Source organism: Cervus canadensis, chromosome 33 (genome assembly GCF_019320065.1).
Source record: "Cervus canadensis isolate Bull #8, Minnesota chromosome 33, ASM1932006v1, whole genome shotgun sequence".
NCBI classification, from domain to species: domain Eukaryota; kingdom Metazoa; phylum Chordata; class Mammalia; order Artiodactyla; family Cervidae; genus Cervus; species Cervus canadensis.
In genome coordinates, this window is record NC_057418.1 from 16,892,816 (window position 1) to 16,917,394 (window position 24,579).

Genomic DNA, 24,579 nt, shown 5'->3' on the forward strand with positions numbered 1-24,579 from the left:
TTCCTATCATATTGTCTTTTTCGTTTTTTTTTTTTTTTAAGCTAAATGCGCTTCCCTGGTGGCTCAGTGGTAAAGAACCCGCCTGCCAGTGCAGGAGACAAGGGTTCGATTCCTGGGTTGGGAAGATCCCTTGGAGAAGGAAATGGCAACCTACTCCAGTATTCTTGCCTGGGAAATCCCGTGGACAGAGGAGCCTGTCGGGGTTCAGACCACGGGATTGCAGAAGATTCAGATACAACTTAGTGACTAAACAACAAAAAAGGCTAAATGCCGCTCAAGGCTTATTTGTCTTTCAAATTCAGGATGATTCATTTGTACTATTTTGTGTTTATTGAAAAACTATGGAAACCCTTGCTTGTAAATGGGGAGAGTGACTTGAATTTGGCATTTCTGCAGGGCCAGTCACAAAGGAGGTATTCACCAAGTATTTGTCCAATTGAATTATTAAACTGCATTCTCTCTGTCAGAGAAATTTCTGCAAATAAGTCTCAGCAGAGAATTAAAAATCTAAATAAGAGTTTAACTGTCGGGCTGAACCAACTTTTGTTTTTATGCAGCAATGACTTCTGACATTTCCAGCTGTTTCCCAGGGTGGATCCCACGCTTAGAGCCTGTGATTTGAAAGAATCAGAGGTGCTTTAAAGCCATGAACTTGAAACAGAATTTTCATTTTTAGTTCATTTACATGTGGTATATATCTTGTTTGCTCTCTTTGGGAAGTCATTAAATAAATACGCCCCTCCTTTTCTCCTCCCACCTCACCACTAGTTAATTAGTGGTGTTTCCTTCCCTATGTGTCAGGACCCCGTGCTCTCGTAATTTTAGCTGCACTTCAGTATGGACTTGGAGAACCTGGGTTTGGAGTCAGACTTTGTGGTATCATTGCCTGGTTCTGCCTCTCACCTGTCATGTCACTTCTGTGTCTCAGTTTTCTTACCTTAAAGTTCTATTTAAAGAAACAAAGAAGGCATTTAAATCTGTATTGATCTCTTAGAATATAACTGACACATAGTAAGTCATGCTATTATTATGTCTAAGAACTTTTCATGTTTCCACTGTCAGTTTTTGTATGGCCCATGAGCTAAGAATGGTTTTCACATTTCTAGGTGGTTGCAAAAAGTCAAAAAAAGATTTCAAGGTGCATGGACAGTCTATGAAATTCAGATTTCAATGTCCACAGATTCAAGTTTGTTGAAACACAGTCACTGTTCCCTTCGGCTTATCTGTTTATATACTGCTTGTGCTGCTTTGACATCATGACAGCAGGCTTGAGAAGTTTCAGTAGGGACCTTCTGGCCAGCAAAGACTAAATGAAATACTATCTGAACCCTTACAAAAGACATTCTCTGCCCTCTGTTGCAAGACACAAAGTACTGAATCACCATACTTAGAGGTGTAACTCTACTAGTTGTAGGTGGAAAGGGGTCATGTTCTTTCCACCTGTATGTGGGACATTCCTAAATTGTATTTTTTCAGGAATATGCAGTATTTTGTAGTGATTGGCCAGGGGTGTGGGGAGTGTGAATATGTATTTTATATGTAAATTCTGAACCACAGTTTTGAATTTGTAAGAGCCCTGGTCCCCCCCTTCCTTCTGTTTGTATGGTAATTTAACATTTTGAGGAAAGACAGAACAGTTTTCTACAGTGGCTGCATCTTTTTACATTGTTGCCAGCAAAGTACATTTTTCCAGTATTTTCACTTGCTCTCCAACACTTGTTAATTCTCTCCAATCTTGTTATTTTCTGTTGTGGCTGCTTTTTAAATTAGCTATCTTAGATGTGAGGTGGTTTCTCATTGTGATTTTAATTTTTCTCTCTCTGATGGATGTTAACTGTCTTTTCATGAAAGTGAAAGTGAAAGTCGCTCAGTCGTGTTGGACTCTCGACTCTTTGTGACCCCATAGACTATACAGTGCATGGAATTCTCCACACCAGAATACTGGAGTGGGGTAACCTTTCCCTTCTCCAGGGGATCTTCCCAACCCAGGGATCAAACCCAGGTCTCCCACATTGCAGGTGATTCTTTACCAGCTGATCCACAAGGGAAGTCCAAGAATACAGGAGTGGGTAGCCTGTCCCTTCTCCAGTGGATCTTCCTGACTCAGGAATTGAACCAGGGTCTCCTGAGCTTAGGATAATCTATATCTCATTGAAACCTAATTTAAGGAAAAAAATCTCCACTGAGGAGATCCATGGGCTGTATTTTCCTTCCTGCAGGTGTATGTGGTCCTTCTGAAGGTACTGGGTGGAAGTCACAGTGATCGTGTCATCACTGGGAGTGGGGTGGGGGAGTTGGGAGAATAGGGACACAGCACAAAGCATATTTCATACTGATTGCCATCAGTATTTTCCTGAAATTTGGGAAATGAATAAAGCAATTGAGTTGTTACTGTTGGATTTGTTTTGGTTTTTAAACAATATAAAGGCATTGATTTACCTTGGATGAGTGACTAACTTCTAGAAGGATAGAACTGTGTCTCAGTTACCTTTGTTTCAAGAGAATGCTTCACAAGGAGTTTTTCTGAAGATGTGTTGCTCAGTGAACAAATGAATGAGCTGGACAAGAGAGAGGAAAAGGGTGTCAGATGCAGGAAAATGAATGCTGCCTCTTGATGAATGCCTCCTGCTTTAACCACTGAGCAGCAATGTCACTTAGGAAAGAATCCTTTGGGTTTGCTGCTGAGTTATACTTGTCTCACGGTGCATGCGTGAAGTGCAGGTGTGCTCTTGTATAACCTTGTTCATTGTTTTTGAATGGGATGTATCCGTACACATCATCGAATTGGTGAATTTGGGACTTGGAAGATCTTTCTCTGTGAAGTGACACTAACATATACTCAGGTTCCGAATTTGCTTTTACATCCCTGCCTGAGATGAAGTGCTTATTTGTTTTATCCTTTCTTTCAGCTGTTGTTGACATTTTATGGCACTTTTATGACAGTAGAAAGCATGAAGGTTATGCTTCTGATATGAATGATAATTCCAAACATTAATTGAATCTCTGTCATCGTCAGATGAGTCAATAGATGTAGAAAGGCCACTTTTCCAAAGTTACATGACTGTTAAGGGGCTGGTCTACAGTTAGGTTCTGAATGGGCATTCATAATTGTTTGTAATATGGAGTAATACTTGCATTTATATATTTTTCAATGTATGTGTTTATTCTGTTTCTGGCTGCACTGGCTCTTTGTTGCGGCGCACAGGCTTTTCATTGTGGCATGTGGACTCTCTCCAGTTGTGGTGTGAGGGCTTAGTTGCCCTGTGGCATGTGGGATCTTAGTTTCCTGACCTGGGGTTGAGCAGCAAGTTAGAAAGAGCATGGACCCCTGCATTGGAAGGTAGATTCTTAACCCCTGGACCACCAGGGAAGTCCTTGACTAACATATTTACTATATTTTATTCTATGCTGGTCTGTGTTACTTTATTTCTTTTTTGGAAAATGGATAATGTAGTGGATTTGAGAATGGATAAATGCCACCCAGGGGCTTTCCTGGTGCCTCAGTGATAAAGAATCTACCTGGCAATATAGGAGATGTGCATTCGATCCCTGGGTTGGGAAAATCCCCTGGAGAAGGAAATGGCAACCCACTCCAGTATTCTTGCCTGGGAAATCCTATGGACAGAGGAGCCTGGTGGGCTGCAGTCCATGGGGTTGCATAGAGTCGGACATGACTTATTGACTAAACAGCAACAATCACAAACGCTGCCCAGACATTATTTAGCTGCCTGTGTCCTCAGTATTCTTAAGATCCTTTCTGTGCTGGGATATCCCTATTTGTTTCTTCCATGAACCTCACCTGTATTCTTGTCTCTTTGCTCTAAAACCAGAGTTGTTCACTTCTTCCTGAAAGGGAATCTGGGTATTTGGTGGCTACTTAGCTCGAGTGTGCTTGGGTGAGTTTTGAGAGGAGGAAGGTAGGGGTAGCAGATGATTGGGGCCTTTTCTGCCCTTTGCTTTTATTGACAGCAGGTAAGGAGTCTTTAAAACATTTTTTTTTTCTTTTTAAAATTTTTGGCCACACTGTGGGGCATGTGGGATCCTAGTTTCCTTGCCAGGGATCTAACCCATACCCCCACATTGGAAACATGGAACCGTCCCAAGAAGTCTTTAATGTGCAGGAAACTTTCCTGATCTGCCTCAAGGTATTGCCTCTGGATCTGGTCTCCTGCATCACGCAAATCTGTTTATTATGTGATAGATGGAGATCATCTAGATAGATGTTTCTGACATCATCGCTGCTAACGCAGTGGTAGCTGGAAATAAAAAAGCAACTTTGTTTCAGATATAAATAAATGATAGTTTATTCTTTACTGATTCTGTGGTGAAGACTTTACCATACTTCCCTTCATTTAGAATATGTGAACTATGGAAAAGCCACCTGATAAAAACCATTGGTTGAGTATATGTTATATATAATCAAAATCATAAGAAATCAAGAGGAGAAGAAAAAAAGGGAAAATGGAAAGTTTTAGGAAACTTGAGAATGTTTTTTTTCCCGCTTATCCATTTCAAGCTCAGTATAATTCTGTTTCATATGATTTCATGTTTTTTAAAGTGAAGAATAATGAAAACACAATAATTAATGGTTATAAAATATCTTTATTACTGATAGGAACTAAGACTGTTAATCTCTGGGGATTTCATGTTGGAAGAGAATAATTTGATTCAACATAATTATGCAACATTTATTATACTGTGCTTTATAACTTTTTCACCTAATATTAATTTTTAATTTTTTTTATAATAACCCGTGATTTAGAAGACAGTTAAGTTGGTGATTTAGGTTCACTACTTAGTTAATGATCATATTGAGATTTTCCATGAGTAATTGTCCTGTTGCATACAGCTATGATGTCACACACAGACAAGGTCTATTTGTGAATGAGTTTGGATTTTCTGGCATCAGGCATTCATCAGGGGAACGTCATGCTTCTCTGGTGGCTCGATGGTAAAGACTCTGCCTTCAGTGCAGGAGACAGCTTTGATCCCTGGGTGGGGAAGATCCCCGAGAGTGGGAAATGGCACCCCACTCCAGTATGCTTGCCTGGGAAACCCCATGGGCAGAGGATCCTCGCAGGCTACAGTCCATGGGGTTGCAAAGAGTCTAACACGACTGAGCAACTAACAATATCAGAAACAAAGAGTTTAGAAATTATGTAAGTTTTGTCATTTAAAATATAGGACTCATACTGAGTTTAGACACAGAGCCAAAAATATCCTAATCATTCAGAAGTTAGTAGCTAGAAATACAGACCAAGCAGAGACCAGGCGCCTGAGAGTGAAATTGGAGAGCTGAAATTGATGACGACATGACCTGCTTCCATAATGGAAATAGCGAACGCCACGGTTATACTGTGAATGTAAAGTGCAGAGCTGAAGTAAGAATACGCTGTTTTCTTTGGTCTCTGCACCCAGGTGCTCTAGGCTCAGTTATATTTTTAACACCTCTTCCTTCTCAGGAATACACTGGACTCTTGAACAGCATGGGGTATTATAGCTGCCGATGCTGCAGAGTTGAAAACCCACAAATAATTTAATTATCGCTCTCCTGTCCCAGTTCCACATCAGTGAACTCAACCAACCACAGATCATATAATATTGTAGTATTTATTACTAAAAAAAAAAAAATCCACCTGTAAGTAGACCTATAGGATTTAAACCGTGTTGTTCAGTGGTCAACCATATTTACCATAGTCAAAGCATATTGACATTAACCACAGTTTTATTTGCTCCTTTTCTAAGAAATAATGCAGTTTATATCTTTCAGCTTACATCATTTGTTATAGAATTCAAAGTTCTTTGCACTTTTTTCCATCCAAGGCAAATTTGTATTGTCCACTGATCACTCAGACTTGTAACTGGAAAAAAAAAAATGCAATTTATGTGTGAAATTTCTGCTGCTGATATTGTACTTTTCTTTTATAGAGTGGAAAACCACCCATCAGTGATATGTTCACAGACCTCAAGGATGGAAGGAAGCTATTGGATCTTCTAGAAGGCCTCACGGGAACCTCACTGGTGAGAGATGTTTTCAAGAACCAGTCTAATGGTGTGTCTCTTATTGCTGATACTTGAAGACCCTGTGGGGGTCCTTGCAATGTAAAGGCTGATATAGGAACATAAAAAAAGGGTTTTAATGAGTTTTTTATTTTTTTTTATTTTTTATTTTATTTTTTTTAATGAATTTTTTGATGGAGCTCTGTTTAGGCTTTATCAAAGACTGTATTTTTATCCAAAAAATTACTTTTTATTTTTATTGCTCTCAGGCAGTAGAGAATTACAAAAAAGGATGGATATTTAAGAAGGTATGATATTCTGAATAGTGGAAAGTAGAGACAAATATGCTTAATGTTATTTAACAAACAGTTAAAAAAAGTTATCAAAACATGATGTCTATTTTTATTCAGATTTTCAGTATTATCTTCATGTTTGTTTCATCATCAAATCCAACTCTATTACTTTATGTGCACGGTAGCTAATACTCACAAAGAAATAACTCTGCCAGTGAAGAGGATGCATTTTATGGGTACAGACTTTGACACTAGAGGTAGAATTACTATGAAAGGTATAGAGAGATGCACTTCTGAAGATGAATTTCTTTCTTGCTAGAGTGTGGGGTGTTACACTGTACCTTTTGCACCAGATGGTGGGTAGCCACCTACTGGAGAAGCTGATCCCTTTCTTAGATAAGATTCCCTGGCCAGTGAGGCAGAAAGAAGCCTCCCAGGTCTCCTTGGCAATTCCAGTCTTCCCAGCGGGCCCTCGTAATGCTATCTGGATCCTGGTATAGCACCTCTGAATCCTCTCTGCTCAATCAACACTAGTGCAGGTGGAGGTGACATAACCTCTAAATCTTTGTGCCTTCAGCCCAATTGAGACAGAAGAAGCTTTTTCCCTGGTGGAGCATTGGTTCCCAAGCTTGTTTGTACCTTAGAATCACCAGGGAAATCTTGTACAAATTCCCAAACCAGACTACACTAAAGACTCGCTAAAACACAATCATAGGGATTGGGATTGGACACAGCATTGGTGTCTTGGGAAGATCCCTAGGGAATTCCAGCGTTCAGGCATGCTAAAGAACTATTATCTCAAGATGCTATTTGTGGGAGGATTTGCATTCTGTCAACGCTGGCCTCCGTGGTGGCCTGAGAACCCAGCGTGGGCTCTAGCGCAGAGAGGATCTGTAGGCTGAGCTGCTGTTTCACGTGCATCTCAGTGTCAATCGTTGACAGCAATATGGAGGGATTCTGTCTCATTTGCTTTTGTGTTTTGCTTTCCAGCCGAAAGAACGTGGCTCCACAAGGGTGCACGCTTTAAATAATGTCAACAGAGTGCTGCAGGTTTTACATCAGAATAATGTAAGTTTGTCGTGTGACTTCGGGGGTCCTTTGATGCTATCGGGATGATTTATTATGAAACCAGCCACCTGCTCTGGGCACTGGTGTCAACTGATTTTTGGAAACATTTTTCATATGAGAAGTATTGAACCTTTTCTATGAGTGAAGGAATAGTTGTGCTTTTTTGTGATTACTTTATTGATCTATTGTTTAAGTAATACGTTGTTGTGACTTAGGTTTACCTGACTCTCTAAAGTGAAATTTTTCTTAACCATTTACTTATATTGTTGTCCAAATGTGCTAAAACAAAAACCTGGGTTTCTGTAGAAAAATTGTCTTAAAAGTTATTTTTTCGTTTTACTAGGTGGATTTAGTGAATATAGGAGGAACGGACATTGTAGATGGAAATCACAAACTGACTTTAGGATTACTTTGGAGCATCATTTTGCACTGGCAGGTGGGGAAATTTTTAATTACTTCTTAATAGGAATGGAAATGGATCATAGGTGTATTAGTTTCTTAGAGTTGCCACAGGGTGCCACAAACTGGGTGGCTTCAACAATAGAAATTTGTTTTTTCACAATTTTGGAGGCTAGAAATTGGAGATCCAGGTGTCAGCAAGGTTGGTTTCTTCTCCTTTATTGGCAGGTGGCTCCCTTCTTGTCTCCTCGTGTGGTCTGTGTATATCTGTGTCCTAATCTCCTTTGCTTATTCCAAGATACCAGTCATACTGGATTAGGGCTAACCCATGTGGTCTCGTTTTACCTTAACTACTTCTTTACAGATTTCTATTTCTAAATACATCCCTATGGTGAGGTGCTGGGGGTTAGGATTTCAACATACGAATTTGGAGAAAGGATATAATTCAACTTATTTGGAATGAAAAGCCTGACAAACTGCTCTATTTTCCTGGCATAGAGAGAAAGTATTTTTTAAATATTAAATTTTAAAAATACTGGACTTATCAAAGCATTGCAAAAATAACTCAAAGAATTCCCGGATACCTTTCACTCAGATTTTCCAAATGTTAACAGCTATTTGTATTTGTGTGTTTTCTCTCTCTGTCCCTCTTTCACTAAATAGTTAAGTGTGTATTTTGTAGAAGCAAATTATTTTTCTAAAAACAAGAAGTTCTCTCATATAACTACAGTATATTAAAATAATATAAAATGTTGAATACATAATATTTCAGTTCAGTTCAGTCGCTCAGTTGTGTCCGACTCTTTGCGACCCAATGAATCGCAGCACCCCAGGCCTCCTTGTCTATCAACTCAAACTCATGCCCATCGAGTCGGTGATGCCATCCAGTCATCTCATCCTCTGTTGTCCCCTTCTCCTCCTGCCCCCAATTCCTCCCAGCCTCAGGGTCTTTTCCAATGAGTCAACACACCTCGCATGAGGTGGCCAAAGTATTGGAGTTTCAGCTTCAGCATCAGTCCTTCCAATGAACACCCAGGACTGATTTCTTTTAGGATGGACTGGTTGGATCTCCTTGCAGTCCAAGGGACTCTCAAGAGTCTTCTCCAACACCATAGTTAACAAGCAGCAATTTTTCGGTGCTCAGCTTTCTTCACAGTCCAACTCTCACATCCATACATGACCACTGGAAAAACCATAGCCTTGACCAGACAGACCTTTGTTGGCAAAGTAATGTCTCTTCTTTTTAATATGCTATCTAGATTGGTCATAACTTTCCTTCCAAGGAGTAAGCGTCTTTTCATTTCATGGCTGCAATCACCATCTGCAGTGACTTTGGAGCCCCCCAAAATAAAGGCTGACACTGTTTCCACTGTCTCCCCATCTATTTGCCATGAAGTGATGGGACCAGATGCCATGATCTTAGTTTTCTGAATGTTGAACTTTAAGCCAACTTTTTCACTCTCCTCTTTTACTTTCATCAAGAGGCTTTTTAGTTCCTCTTCACTTTCTGCCATAGGGGTGGTGTCATCTGCATATCTGAGGTTATTGATATTTCTCCCGGCAATCTTGATTCTAGCTTGTGCTTCTTCCAGCCCAGCGTTTCTCATGATGTACTCTACATATAAGTTAAATAAGCAGGGTGACAATATACAGCCTTGACGTACTCCTTTTCCTATTTGGAACCAGTCTGTTGTTCCATGTCCAGTTCTAACTGTTGCTTGCTGACCTGCATACAGGTTTCTCAAGAGGCAGGTCAGGTGGTCTAGTATTCCCATCTCCTTCAGAATTTTCCACAGTTTATTGTGATCCACACAGTCGAAGGCTTTGGTGTAGTCAATAAAGCAGAAATAGATATTTTTCTGGAACTCTCTTGCCTTTTCGATGATCCAGCAAAAAATATATTATTTATATATTATATATTATTATAATATTTATGTTGCTAATATTAATCATTATACAATTATTATACTATGCCTTAACAAATAGTATATAATTATTAAAATCAGGAAGATAGTATTGAAACAAAACAATTATGTGATCTAGAGATCTGATGGAAATTTTGTCAATTGCCCCGATAATATCATTTAGAGAAAAGAATACAGGATTATGCATTACATTCTTTTGTCTTGTCTTTTTGGTCATCTTTATTCAGGCATAATTTCTGAGTATTTCTTTGCACTTCACGATATTGACGTTTTTGAAGAGTACTGAATAGTTATTTTGTAGAATGTTCTTTCATGTGGGTTTGACTGATATTTTCTCATGGTTAGATTTAGGTTATTCATTTGTGGGATAAATGTAACAAAAATGATGTTGAATTTTCCTTAATACGCCATATCACGAAGCACATGCTGTCTGGTATTTTTTTCTGGCTGTATTAACTTATCGTTTGGGTAAGCTGAACTCTGCCAGTGTCTCCACTGTAAGGTGACTGCCCTTTGTTATTAAAAAGTATCTTGTGGAGATATACTTTGAGACTTTGTAAATATTCACCTACTTATTAAACTTTTGTCCATTATTTTTAAGATCCATTCGTAGTTCTTATTATTTTTGTTTAGTTGCTAAGTCATGTCCAACTCTTCTGTGACCCCATGGATCGTAGCCTGCCAGGCTCCTCTGTCTATAGGATTTCCAAGGCAAGAATACTGGAGTGGGTTGCCATTTCCTTCTCTAGGGGATCCTTCCGACCCAAAGACTGAACCAATGTCTTCTGCATTGGCAAGCGATTCTTTACCACTGAGCCATCAGTTATTATTATGGTGCTTGGCAAAGTGATTGTCTCATTTCATCATTTCTTCTACATTTGTTAATTATCTTTCCACTTGTGAGGAAGAGCTTTCCCTTGTGTCTTGTTTCTCTGTATCTGTCTGTCTATTCATTTATATATCTGTGCACACTGATGGATTTTTACTTCTTTAGTAGGTTATGATCTTTCACTATCATTATTTATTTTATAAACCCCTTTAAGTTGGCTCTTGTGTGTTTTTTTTTATGTCCACGTCATTATTTGAACACTTCCTTCAAACATATGTATTAATTTAGAATAATAACATAAAATATTACTTCTAGATTTTAATTGTTACTGCCATCAGGAAATGCAATTCAATCTTGGATTTCATAGTCAACCAAATTCTTCCCTTCTTTCTGATTTCTGTAGAAAATCAAAATTGAGTTTTCCTCCTATTAAAAGATGTTTGTAACTGTATAGTTTTAAAATATTTTTTGTGGCTATGAAATTAATGTTCACTGTAACCAAATGTATTAAAAATATTGCTAAGGTATAGGAAATGCCATGATATGTGAAGGTGACGTTAAAACCACCTCTGAATCAAAGTCATCACTGTTAAAATGCTTTTATGTTTCCAGTGTATAAAGGAAAGTTTTGAAATAAAATGAATACCATTGCCCTGGCCCAGTGGTTCATGAATATAGCATTCCTTATTCAGGGACTTGATTCTCGTTACTACGTGAAGTTATTGGCAGGCGTTGTTTCCTTTGAAACAGGTGAAAGATGTCATGAAGGATATCATGTCAGCCCTGCAGCAGACGAACAGCGAGAAGATCCTGCTGAGCTGGGTGCGCCAGTCCACGAGGCCGTACAGTCAGGTCAACGTCCTCAACTTCACCACCAGCTGGACAGACGGGCTCGCCTTCAATGCCGTGCTCCACCGGCATAAGTGAGATGGGACTCTTCTTAGCTGTGCAGACTTGTACACATTTGTACATCCTTCCTGTCTCTCCCTACTCCTGTCTCCTCCTTCCTAAAGTCCCTTCCAACCACCACCTCTCTCCTCTGCACATGCTTTCTGAAAACATTAAAAAAAAAAAAAGAAACATCACGGAAAAAAAAAACCACACATCACATTTTGTTTCCATAGGACTTAAATGCCACAGTGTACAACAGCCCTTATTTCTTGTACGTATTTATAAGTTAAAAAATGTAAAATAATTCACATAGTTCAAGCCCACTCATTCCGCGCTACACTAATAATATACACAAAGAATTGTTGATACTTTTCAAAGCCTTCAGCTTAAAGGAAAAAACTCTATGAATTTAGTGCAACCCCAATTGAAAATAATGATTTTTTTTTTCATGAAACTTGTGATCAGAGTCTGATTCTATAATAAAAGGCCAAAGGATCAAAAGGAGCCACTTCATTCTTGAAGAAGAGACAGGCTGAAGTACTTTCCAAACAGAAAGCAAGACTAGTTATGAAGCTATATTAATTGAGACTATGTAGCACTACAAATAAAATACAGTGTAATAATAAGCTGAAGCATAAGAAATTGCCAATATTTGACTGTTTTTGACACGTAAGAATGGCAGTTTCATGTAGTTCAACCTAAGGGAATAAACAGCTCAGAAATAGCTCCATTCTGGTCTACAGCTGAGCCTATGCTGCAGATTAATAGATGGTGTGGAATAAGTGGAAACGGATGAGTTGGATCCCTGCATCACCATATCCCAAATAAATTCCAGATGCAGCAAGAATTTAATTGTGAACAGCAAAATTTGTTATGTGTTTTATCCCTCTTGTAAATTATTTATTGTCTCAAGTTTTATTTCCTCTATGTTCTTTATTGATATATAAAAATGCAGTTGACTTTTCTATGGCTTATATCTAGAAGACTGTTAAATTCTGATAAATTTTGAATTTGTTATTGTAGGTTTTATTTTGTTACTGTAGGTTTTTTTCATGACCATGAATTATAATCATTTATTTTCTCCTTCCCTCCCTTCCTCTCTCTTTCTCTCCTCTCCTCTTTCCCCTTCATTTATGCCTGTCCTTCAATACAATATTGATCTAAATTGGTAGTACTGAGGCAGAATGTCTTGTTCTTTAATGTTTTACCATAGCTCTGCTATTTGCTGTATTTTTCTTTTTCATATACCTTTTATCTGATTAAAAAAACCTAGTCTTCTTCATCTCCTTTATCAGTTTAAGGAGGTTGTCCTCTGTTTCTAGTTGGTTAAGAGATGCTGTCAGAAAACTTGAATTGTAGCTAAAACATTTTTCTATCTATTGCTTGATTGAACAAATATGTATGGAGTATCTTCTGTGTGCTGGCCACAGGATGTAGAACAGAGATAAAAAGCAAACAAAAATCCCAGTCCTCCTCCTTGGAATTAATGTTCAAATAGAGGGAAGCAGGCAATTTTTAAAACAGGGAAATGTGAGTTGTGTAGCCTATAGAAGTGGTAAATATTGCTGAAGAAAAATCTATCAGGCAAGATGAGGGGAATTACCTGGCATGTGGGAGGTCCCTGGGTGCAGCGGTGTGAGTAAGGGGTGTAACAGGAGATGGCGTCTGAGAGGGAACTGGGGGTGGGGGTGAGCGAGGCAAATCTCAGAAGGGTAGGCTGGTCCAAGAGCAGATAGAGCTCAAAGAAAATGATCAACTTTTAAGCAGTTAGGGTGACAGTCATGCCCAATTTGTGGGATTAAAAGAAAATCATGATAGATATGAAATACTAAACAATAGCTCTATGGAGCAGGGTGGATGGAAATTCTCTTAGGGATTTTCGCCTTAGAAATATCCTGTGAAGGGATTAGAGCTGGATTTTCTATTCTGCTAATCTTGGTCTTTTAATCAGAGATTCTAGTCCATTAACATTATTGTTATAACTGATGTATTTACAGAAGTTCATTCTTAACTTTATTTTGAGCTCATTTTTCTTACTTTTTCTTCTTGTCTTCTTGTAGGTTCTTCCTCCTTTTTTTTTTTTCTTTCACTATTTGGGAAATATTATACCATTTCTAGTCATTCAGTGGCTACTCCAAAATTTTAACAGCCTATTTAACCAATACAGAAATCTTAGAATGTTTTACCTGTCATGTTCATATTTATATTTTATAAAGTATTATATATTTGACAAACTTTGGGAATATAAAAGATAAACTTTTAAATTTATATTCACAAATAAAAAAGTAAAAAACTGAAATGTATATGATTATAACAGTAACAACTTTTTCACCACATATTTCATCATCACTGAATTTTATTTGCATGCTAATTTCAGACCTGATCTCTTCAGCTGGGATAGAGTTGTCAATATGTCCCCAATTGAGAGACTTGAACATGCCTTCAGCAAGGCTCAAACTTATTTGGGAATTGAAAAGCTATTAGATCCTGAAGGTATTGTTCAGTGTTTAATTTCAACCTTGGTTTTGCTTTACAATTTTGAATACTTGAAAAGCAGTATTTTTTTGTTTGGTTGTTGTTGTTGTTTTTTCTCTTTGTAGAAAGAATTGTGAGAGTTAAGGAAGGGTTTTTCCTTTTGAAATATGGTACAAAACTTCTTATTATAGACATAATACTTTTGTGCTTAACAATTTCTAGGATCCTTCAGGAGGAAATTTAATTACATCACTGGAGAATAGTTAATAAATACCAGCATAAGATTTAACGTTTTTGGAAAACAAAATTATCAGACAAACAATTTAGTGTTTGGTTCATTTCATTAAAATGTGCTTTTTGTGTGAATGAGCTTCTTGTATATGATGTGAAAACTCTACTTAAGTATGTTGCAAGACTGAAGTCTAGACTTATTTTCATAATATGAATGAAATCTGTGACATTACCTTAAATGGTAGCTTATCTTTTAGCCTTGTGGGGGAAACTGTAAGGGAAGATTTTTAAGAAATGGGATACTGCACAAAAATCCATAGGTAATCATCTTGACCCGTGTCTCATATATTATATGAAAGTTACCAAGCTGTGGTATTGCAAAGATAGTATACTAGTATTGTTTATGGGCACTAAGGACAGTTATTTTATACCTGATATCGAGCAGTTCACATGCTTTGGACATCTGATTTAAGCTGGTTCTTATTTTCTTTCCCTTTTAGATGTTGCAGTCCAGCTTCCTGACAAGAAATCCATAATCATGTATTTAACGTCTTTGTTTGAAGTGCTCCCTCAGCAAGTCACTATAGATGCCATCCGTGAGGTAGAAACACTTCCAAGGAAATATAAGAAAGAATGTGAAGAAGGAGAAATTAACATACAGGTACAGGTAAATTTTTACTAATATATTTGACTTGCCGTATTTGTTTTTCGTAAGGTACTAGGTAAGATAATTCTGAGGGTTTTTTTCTTGACTGAGGGGATCTTGGTTTCTCAGCATCAGAGCTTCAGTTTATCAGTTAGCATCTGTCACCATCATGTGCATGTAATGGAAAACCACAACTTTACTGATTTTACTTTTTAAAAGGGAAAATATATGTTTCACATAGCAAGGCCGGAGTTAGGGCCTAGGATAATCATGCTTTTGCATAACATGCTGTTTGATTAACAGCAAGTATATTAGGGAGTTTGGGATTGACATGTCCACACTGCTGTATTTAAAATGGATAACCTACTGTCTAGCACAGGGAACTCTGCTCAATATTCACTAATAATCTAACTGGGAAAAGAATTTTAGAAAGACTATAGATATATGTGTGTGTCTGTATGTGAGTGTATGTGTTAGTTGCTCAGACGTGTCTGACTCTTTATGACCCCGTGGACTGCAGCCCACCAAGCTCCTCTGTCCATGGGTTCTCCAGGCAAGAATACTGGAGTGGATTCCCATTCCCTTCTCCAGGGCGTGTTCCCCACCAAGGGACTGAACCCAGATTTCCTGCATTGCAGGTGGCTTCTTTTACTGTCTGAGCTACCAGGGAAGCCCAGATACATGTATATGGATAACTGAATAATAAAAAAGAGCAGTGTATTGACATTAAACTCTTCATCTGCATGCTTTCATTAATGCCTTAGAAGTTGAGTTAAGTTAATGGAAGGAACATGATGTGGTCAAGTTGTAATCATCTACTCTTTGACCTATCTTGCTATCTTCTACTTTTAAAAGAATGCTGATAGCCTGCCTTCCTCTCTTTCTCCTTCTACAGATATGTGCTTAGAGCATTAGGTGATCAGTAAATAATTCCTGAATTTCTCTTGAAATTGATCTCTCAGTCAAACATCTCCTCTTGTATTTGAATGAATACCTTCTGAACACTTGGCATTTAGATAACGCCTTCCATTTTCCACCTCATAGACCCTAGTGCCTGTCTTAATAACCTTTAGCTGGTCACTAACTTTCCTAGTTCTCAGATATCTTCATTAGAATATCAAGGTTTGATACTAAATGATCTCCAGGATTATTCTGGCTTCCCAGTTTCAGAGTTTTAGGTCCAGAACTTAACTCATTTTTCCTTCTCTCTCTTTGGCATCATCTCTCTCCTAATTATCCAGTGTTTCATCTATGGGCTCACTGATTGTGTTTAGCTCCTGCATGTCATTTACCGGGTCCCTTTGGATTCTTCCTTCAAAATATCTTGGGGTGTGTTTACTTTCTGTTCCAGCTCTCATACTTATTAAAGACCTCATCTCCTCTTGTAGTTTACAAGGCCCAGCCCCCTGCCCCAACTCATCTCAGGCCAGTGCACTCCAGTCGTGGTAGACTTCTCCTCTCCTTCCCCCAGATTCTTGTACCTGTGGGCTGATCTCCATGAAACGCTCCTCCACCCACTGTTTGCATGGCAAGCTTCCCATCTTTCCCCAGTTTCAGTGGAACTTTTTCAGAGAAGACTTCCCTGATTAACCTAATTGAAATCCGGCCCTACACACACACACACACTCACTCACTCTGTTTCTTGCTGCCACAGTATTTTTATAAACTATGTTAAGAATTTTCAATTGTATCTTAAGAGCATTGAGAAAGCAGTGGAAGATTTTAAGCAGGGAAGTCTTAGGATAAATTGCATTTTCCAAACATCATTCCGGCTGCTCTGTGAGAAGTGGATGGTGGAGGTAGAAGTTTGGATAGTAACAGGGAGCTGAAGACACTGGTGATCAGGCTGTTGTAGTCCTGAGGTCAAATGACAATTGTGAAGATGCAAAGACCTGGATGGGTTTGAGGTAAATTTTGAAGGTAGGAATTGCTTATCCATATTAAATGTAGGAGGGGAAAGGAAAAGAGGAATCATGTCTGGCCTCCTGGATTTTAGCTGGAGGAGTTAGTTAAGTGCATGGAGGAGCCATTTACTGAAATGGGAAGCCAAGAGAGGTTTGGGGGGAAAAAATGAAGGGTTTAAATACTGACAAGGTTTGATATGCCTATGAAAAATTGAAGTGGAAATGTTAAGGAAGGTGGGACATAGGAGTTTGGGACGAGAAATATAAAGGTAATAGGATATGTTAATAGATGGTTCTTGAAATCTAATAGCAATGGATGAAGCCATCCAGGCAAAGTACATAAAGAGAATTAAAAAAGGGCCTGGGACTTACTTTTGAGGAGCTGCATTACTTACATGTTGGCAAATGCTTTTGAACTAGGAGAAAAACCAAGGTGGTGTTATTAAAGCAGAGGAAGGAGAACTTCGAGAGGGTGGGGACAGGTCAGATGTATAGAATGCCACTGGGAGCTTAAGAAACAGAAGGTGACCAGACTTCTGGCTTTGCTTTAAACAGTTCTGGTTTATGTATTTTGTTCTAGCACTGTGATGATAAAAAATGTTCTGGTTTTGTGTTCATTACATGATCCTCCTAAGGATGATGCTAGAAGAATGGATTTGTCATTGAGAAGTTTATTGTTAATGGTGGCAAAATACTTTCCAGGTGTGTGGGAGGGACCAATACCTGATCAGCATGAAAGGGAGTGTTAACAGCCCTAGTTGTTAAATACATGGGCTTTCCTTATGTTGTTTTCTATACAATTTTGTATGTTTCAGATACATGAAAACTGTGGATGAGAGGTGAAAAGGTAGAGACAGGCTGTAGGCAAATTTTAAAGAACTTTGCTCTGGAAGGGAACTTGTAAATGAGATAGGTGGTTAGTTTGGTTATACAATTCTGAAGTATATAAGAAAATACTCCATTGCTTAGAAGGAGCTTGGAATAACTTATTCCACAGGCTCTTAAAAAAAAAAGAAAAAAACCCAGCTAGTAAACTAGAGGGTTACTACCTCAGAAAAATATCATCAGTACAATAGCCTGTATACGTATGGCTGTCTTTTAGTGTCTAAAATGCAATGCTAAAATGCTATTCAGTAAAAGCAATTTAACAAGGGTTCTAATTGCTCTCTTTAAATGACATCTACCCTTTCAAGGTCCAGCATGTTCCAGATTCTCTGTGAAACTTCCTGTTCTATCCCTTGATGAATTCAAATAGCATCCCTTGTTAGACCCATGGAATTTATAATTTTGTTAAGAGCCTGTTTATTTTTGTTCAGAAGTGATTCATGTGGGTTATTTGTCTCTTCCCAACTATATACTCTGGGAGATAGTGAAGGACAGGGAAGCCTGGTGTGCTGTAGTCCATGGGGTCGCAGAGAGTCAGACAGGAGTTGGCGACTGAGCAACAACAGCTATATTGGAGTATATCTGAGTATCGAATCCACGAGTGATCCAGCTTTTGTACTCTTTGCCACCCTGGCATGAATAAATGCTTTCTGACTAGTTCACAGCATTGCTCACCCAGCTCCTGAGAATCCAACGGATGCCTTAAGACACAGTGGTGTTTACCTTGGGTCTCCATCTGGTGTGCCTTTGTTGAACACCTTCTGGTCTTCACGATGCTTGTGGATTTTCTTGGATTTGTTTCTATAGAGCTCGGCACCAGAGGAGGAGCAAGAGAGTCCCCGAGCGGAAACCCCCAGCACTGTCACGGAGGTTGACATGGATCTGGACAACTATCAGATAGCACTGGAGGAAGTGCTGACCTGGTTGCTTTCTGCCGAGGACACTTTTCAGGAGCAGGATGACATTTCTGATGATGTGGAAGAAGTCAAGGACCAGTTTGCAACCCATGAAGTAAGTAGTCTGTGGCTGATGAGCAGGATATATGTGCCATGGTGCCTATGTCTTAATCAGGAGATGTACCCTGATGTATGTTGTTTACTGAATTCTGCTCCACAGAAATTTCATGGCATTATTTGAGGACTTCAGTGCAGTTCAGTTCAGTTGCTCAGCCGTGTCTGACTCTTTGCCACCCCATGGCCTGCAGCACGCCAGGCCTCCCTGTCCGTCACCAACTCCTGGAGCTTGCTCAAACTCATGGCCATTGAGTCGGTGATGCCATCCAAACATCTCATCCTCTGTTGTCCCCTTCTCCTCCTGCCTTCAATCTTTCCCAGCATCAGGGTCTTTTCAAATGATTTATTGTTCGAATTAGGTGGCCAAAGTATTGGAGCTTCAGCTTCAGCATCAGTCCTTCTTCCAATGAATGTTCAGGACTGATTTCCTTTAGGATGAATTGGTTGGATCTCCTTGCAGTCCAAGGAAGACTCAAGAGTTTTCTGCAACACCACAGTTCAAAAACATCAATTCTTTGGCACTCAGCTTTTTTTATAGTACAACTCGCACATTCATACGTGACCACTGGAAAAACCATAACTTTGACTAGGTGGACCTTTGCTGGCAAAGTAATGTCTCTGCTTTACACTTTTTTTTTTTTGAGGACTTAAGATTTTTAAATAGGGCTTCATTATAAAACTGGCATGGGTGATTAACTGTACGTTGGAGTTAAATTTTCAATTTTGATCTTACCATAATTTGTAGATTCAGTGGAGCCACTGACAAAAATCAACGCTTTAGTACTGCTCGTTTTGGAAGTGTATTATTATAGTTAAGACATAAAATGGCTAATCAGTGCATCAAGTCTTTAAATTTTGAATGCTCCCTAGGAAGTGGTTATTTTTATTTGTTATATGATTAAGCAAACTTGTATCCAGTATTCTTGTATACTTTTATATAATGAAAATTTCCTACCATTTCAGGAATATATTGCATTGTAGTGATTGGCTTATGTGAAGAATTCTTTTGATTAAGTAGTTTTTGGTGCTATATTAATTGACAGGTCTTATTTGCTGTTTTGGTTTGAAAATACTACAAATGGTCATTTTCTTTAAGCAAGTCCTTTTGGGCGAGCGTGGTATTTTATTTATTATATCTTCTCATAGCTCCATGTTCATGATCTATCAGTAGCATAATCAGCATTGACATAAAAATAGCTGGTGTTATCAGATGTAACATGGTCTTCTTTGATCTTTTCTTTTTCCTTAGGTCAGCTGCTTATTTCCTATATTCAGAGCTTAAAAAAAAAATGGATCAAAGTCTTCTTTATTTGAAGTCTGCATGGTCACTTTTTTTTCCCCCACAGCATTGACATTTGGGCATTAACAATTTATTAAGATTTGCTTTTCTTCAATGAGCAGCTCATAGATCATAATAATGTACCTTCCCAGGCTTTTATGATGGAGCTGACAGCGCACCAGAGCAGTGTGGGGAACGTCTTACAGGCAGGAAACCAACTGATAACACAAGGAACTCTGACAGATGAAGAGGAGTTTGAGATTCAGGAACAAATGTCCCTGCTGAATGCCAGATGGGAGGCGCTCAGAGTCGAAAGTATGGACAGACAGTCCCGGTGAGTGGAAGCCCAGGAATGAACACTGCTGCAAGATGGCGCCCAGTTGTTTTAAAAATTTTTAAAAAGTCTTTATTGAGTTTGTTATAATATTGCTTCTGTTGTTTATGTTCTGGTTTTTTGTCCACAATGCTTGTGGGATCTTAGCTCCCTGAGCAGGGATCAAACCCTTACCTTCTGCTTTAGAAGTGAAGTCTTAACCACTGAAAGTCTCTCTTGCCCACTTTAGCACAAGTAAAAGTCTACATGTTTGTGGGAACAAGATAACCAGAGAACTTGCCTTATCGCATTTTGACTCTTTTCTGTATGTAGCATTGCTGGAATTTTTATGATCTTTATTTCCCCTTTGATATGTTAACCAAATGAAAGGTAAAAGTGGCCATACAGAAATCAGCGAAAAAAAAGGGTGAAGACATTGTATGTGGACTTTGCAGTATTAAAATTGGCTAACCATCAACTCTGACATGAAGATAGGGCTATGTTATATTTATCTAGAATTTCATTTTGTAACATTTTTTAAGAGTAGTTTTCCTCCACAGTTCATTTTATTTCATGTATTGTATGTTAAGGAGCAAACTGTTCCATTGCAATTTCCACCTATTTAATAGGCAGGAATTCCTGATTAAAGAAACAATGATTCTGATACAAATAGAGGGTGCTGTTATTTGCATTCTTGGAGTGCATTTAATTGACTCCATTTAGGAAGAAAATAATTTTTTTGCTGGTTTCTATATATAAAGACTAAATGTTGCTTTAAAAGGTTAGACAAGAGTATGTCCCCTGCCCCATTTCCCTGATGCCTGGAGTGTGTGTGTGCCTTTGCAAAGGGAAGAAGGAGTGGGGATAACGCTTTGCTCCCCTTGGACAGGCTGCACGATGTCCTCATGGAACTCCAGAGGAAACAGCTACAGCAGCTGTCTGCCTGGTTGACGCTCACAGAAGAACGCATTCAAAAGATGGAAACTTGCCCCCTGGATGATGACTTAAAATCCCTGCAAAAGCTGCTAGAAGATCATAAAGTAAATCTGGCTCATATTTCTTTTATACCTTATCAAATATGGAAAAGCAGCACTTAGAATTCTCAGGGGCTGATGGCGTCTATCATTAGCGCAGAGCTGGGACACTCCTTCAGTAGCTTGCTTGCAGGGTGGAGTGCGTAGGGATGGGGGTTTTCTGAGCCAGGGATGAAAGTGCAGGTCAAATTTTATATGGGCATGTAGAGGTTTGTTATGAAAGTACATAGTGTTTGTAAGGTTTTTTTTTTTTTTTTGGACTCATGAGTGGTTAAGAACCCTAGTCTATTGCATGAAACCAAAGTGTTGGGAAATAAGGAAACCCTCAGATTGATCTGTTCATAATCCTTCCAGGAAAGCTATTGCTTCTTTTCCTAGGTGAGGATTCATGAGTTTTGTGAGTGGTCTGAAAAGTGAAAGTTGCTCAGTCATGTCCGACTCTTTGCGACCCCATGGACTATACAGTCCATGAAATTCTCCAGGCCAGAATCCTGGAGTGAGTAGCCTTTCCCTTCTCCGGGGAATCTTCCCAACCCAGAGATCGAACCCAGGTCTCCTGCATTGTGGACGGATTTTTTACCAGCTGAGCCACAAGGGAAGTCCAAGAATACTGCAGTGGGTAGCCTATCCCTTCTCCAGGGGATCTTCCCAACCCAGGAATTCAGCTGGGGTCTCCTGCATTGCAGGCAGATTCTTTACCAACTTAGCTATGAGGGAGGTCAGAAATTTAAGAGGTAACTTTTCATAGTCAAGGAAAGGTAGAGTAAAATAGCTTCTCTGCAAAATGTTTGAAGAATTTTATTTCTCAATGAAATATCTACATAATGGTAAATAAAGCTTTAAGGATACATTAAAGACAAAAACTCAAGGCATTTGACAACACTATTGGTAGTATTTGAATAAATTACCTATATACATATGTCTTGTGACCTGGCATTCTCTTCCCATGGAAGAGGTAGGAAGAAAATTGTCTGTATACCCCAGTTGCTTTCCATGGTAACAAACCAGAGCAGCTTCTGACTAACATACCAGAACAGCTTCTGACTATCAAATCGCATTTGACTTATGTCACTTTATACAGTGTTGTACTAGATAAAATGATCTCTGACTCTGTGTTTTAAATTTGGAACTTTTTTGATTTAATGATTCTATATTCTTAATCCCTACTGTATGCACTCAAGTTGATTAAGTGACACCTTTTCTCTTATTCTTTCAGCCAAAACTTGGAATAAAAATAGTAAAAGTGATGACATAACATTTGCAGTCTCTTATGACATTGCATTTTCAAATTGCTTTGGTTCATAATGAAATGTAAAGATGTGTAATGGGTTTGTCTCCTTAGGAGAACACTTAGGCTAATGGTTGGAAATTTAAACAGGATGCCTCATTAAGTGTCCTTAATTACTATTGACAACTGGGTGGATTTTAAATATGTAAATGGGAAAGAGTAGACATAATGGTTAATCTGAATATTTTCTCTAGAGTCTGCAGAATGATCTTGAGGCTGAACAAGTGAAAGTGAATTCCCTGACTCATATGGTGGTGATTGTTGATGAAAACAGTGGCGAGAGTGCTACAGCTGTTTTGGAAGATCAATTACAGGTAAGGACTTGTAAAGGAGGATAGTGCTAAGGCACCTGGGGTCTGAGCCCCAGTCAAACATTGTTCCTATTCTTCATGTTCAGTCTGTTTATTTAGGTTAGTAAAATCATCTTCTTTAGGTTGCACTTCCCAGCTGGGGTTCCACAGCATGGGGGTTTATAGGAGAATCAGGGTATCATTCATTTACTTCAGCCTTTGGGCGTATGAACAAGATTTTGAAGCTGAAGAACTGATCCCAACAAATGATCCACAGACTTCTTGCTCAGGATCACTTGACAAATTTGTTAAAATGCATATTTCTGGGCCTCACTGGGAGTGGAACCCAGTGAATATGTAAAAAAATGTCAAGTTTGATGGAGAAGGAAATGGCAACCCACTCCAGTATTCTTGCCTGGGAAAGTCCATGGACAGAGGAGCCTGGCAGGCTGCAGTCCATGGGGTCACATGACTGAGCATGTGTGCACGAGGATGGAGGGAGATGGGTTGGTAGCAATAAACTGGTAGAACTAAAAAAGAAAAAAATGTCAAGTTTGAAAATTTCAGTCATTAGGATTTAATATCCCTGTTTCTTTAGTAGATCAATGTGTAAATGTGAGCATCAGTTTTGGGAATCCTGACAACTTGCTTCTTTTTGCAATGACTATAGTGTCTGTTTACAAGTCTTTATAAAGAGAGTTTTTGGTACAGTTGACCCTTAAACACATGGGGTTTGGGGCACTGACCTCTCAAGCAGTCGAAAATCCTAGTATAACTTTTTACTTCCCCAAAACTTAACTAGCAATAGCCTGTTGTTGACTGGAAGTTGTACTGGTAACAAATAGTCCATTAGCACATATTTTGTATGTTATATACATATCTACAGGTATTTTATGCATTCCTGAATGCTTAACTTTTTCTTAATTTTTTTTTTTTTGATGTTTCTAGGCTTTGTGGTTCCTCTTCATTTCAAATTGTCACAAATCTCCAAAATTTTTTCCTATGTATTTATTGAAAAAAATCCAAGTATGAGTGGACCCGCCCAATTGTTCAAGGGTCAGCTGTATTTTATTTGAACTTGGATTAACTGATATGGTGTTGCCAGGTGATGATTTCAGTAACTTTCAGTTGATGATTTTCAGTAACTATAAATTATCATATGGAATTCTTTCTCTTTTGCAACATTTAAAACTGGGTAGTAGTTTTGAGATTTTGGTGCAACAGTATTTAGTTTTTGCAGTAATCTTAGAGGTAGGCATTCATGTCTTATCTATTTAACAGTGAGGATATTCATAGTGGTTGTGTGGAGGCCCTGAGGTTTAAATAGGCAATGAATTTTCATGCGGAGACAAGAGACCTGTCTTCTGTCTCTATGTTCTCTACTTTTGCACTATACAAAGCCCATTTTGATAATAAAAATTGAAATAAGATAATATGCATTAAATAATTCTTGCTCACAGGTAAGTAATGAAGAAATAAAACTTATAATTTGTTAATCATTATTTATAAAGTGGTAATATTTAGTTGGGAAAGTCATCCTGAAGATTGATTTTTTTTTTTTAAGATTGATTTTTTTTTTTTAAGATTGATTTTTTAAATGTATCAAATTTATTTATTTAGTCTGGCTAATACTTATAACATTCTCTTGCTGTTTGGTGGAATTTTCTGTGGATCATGCAATATAAACAGAACAAATCAAAACAGTTTTTATAAGTTAAAAACTTTTTTTTCTTAATTTTTGGTACTACTGATGAAGATTGTCTTGGCATGTAAGAATGGTTAAGAAATTAGCCACGCACTGAATTTTGTCTTAAAG

At 38.4% G+C, this 24,579-nt stretch overlaps 1 protein-coding gene across 7 annotated transcripts in view; it reads left to right on the forward strand.

Moving 5' to 3' along the window:
• UTRN (utrophin) overlaps positions 1 to 24,579 on the forward strand; it is a 538,889-nt gene that overhangs the window by 118,895 nt on the left and 395,415 nt on the right. For 5 of the 7 annotated variants that reach the window (XM_043457450.1, XM_043457448.1, XM_043457452.1 and 2 more), the window contains 10 exons: positions 5,929 to 6,021; positions 7,284 to 7,361; positions 7,705 to 7,797; positions 11,265 to 11,437; positions 13,783 to 13,898; positions 14,612 to 14,778; positions 18,354 to 18,557; positions 19,991 to 20,172; positions 21,041 to 21,191; positions 22,668 to 22,787. In XM_043457450.1, coding sequence (XP_043313385.1) covers positions 5,929 to 6,021; positions 7,284 to 7,361; positions 7,705 to 7,797; positions 11,265 to 11,437; positions 13,783 to 13,898; positions 14,612 to 14,778; positions 18,354 to 18,557; positions 19,991 to 20,172; positions 21,041 to 21,191; positions 22,668 to 22,787 — 1,377 coding nt within the window. The remainder of the gene's footprint in view (positions 1 to 5,928; positions 6,022 to 7,283; positions 7,362 to 7,704; positions 7,798 to 11,264; positions 11,438 to 13,782; positions 13,899 to 14,611; positions 14,779 to 18,353; positions 18,558 to 19,990; positions 20,173 to 21,040; positions 21,192 to 22,667; positions 22,788 to 24,579) is intronic. The other 2 variants (XM_043457451.1, XM_043457447.1) reach the window with 1 other exon arrangement.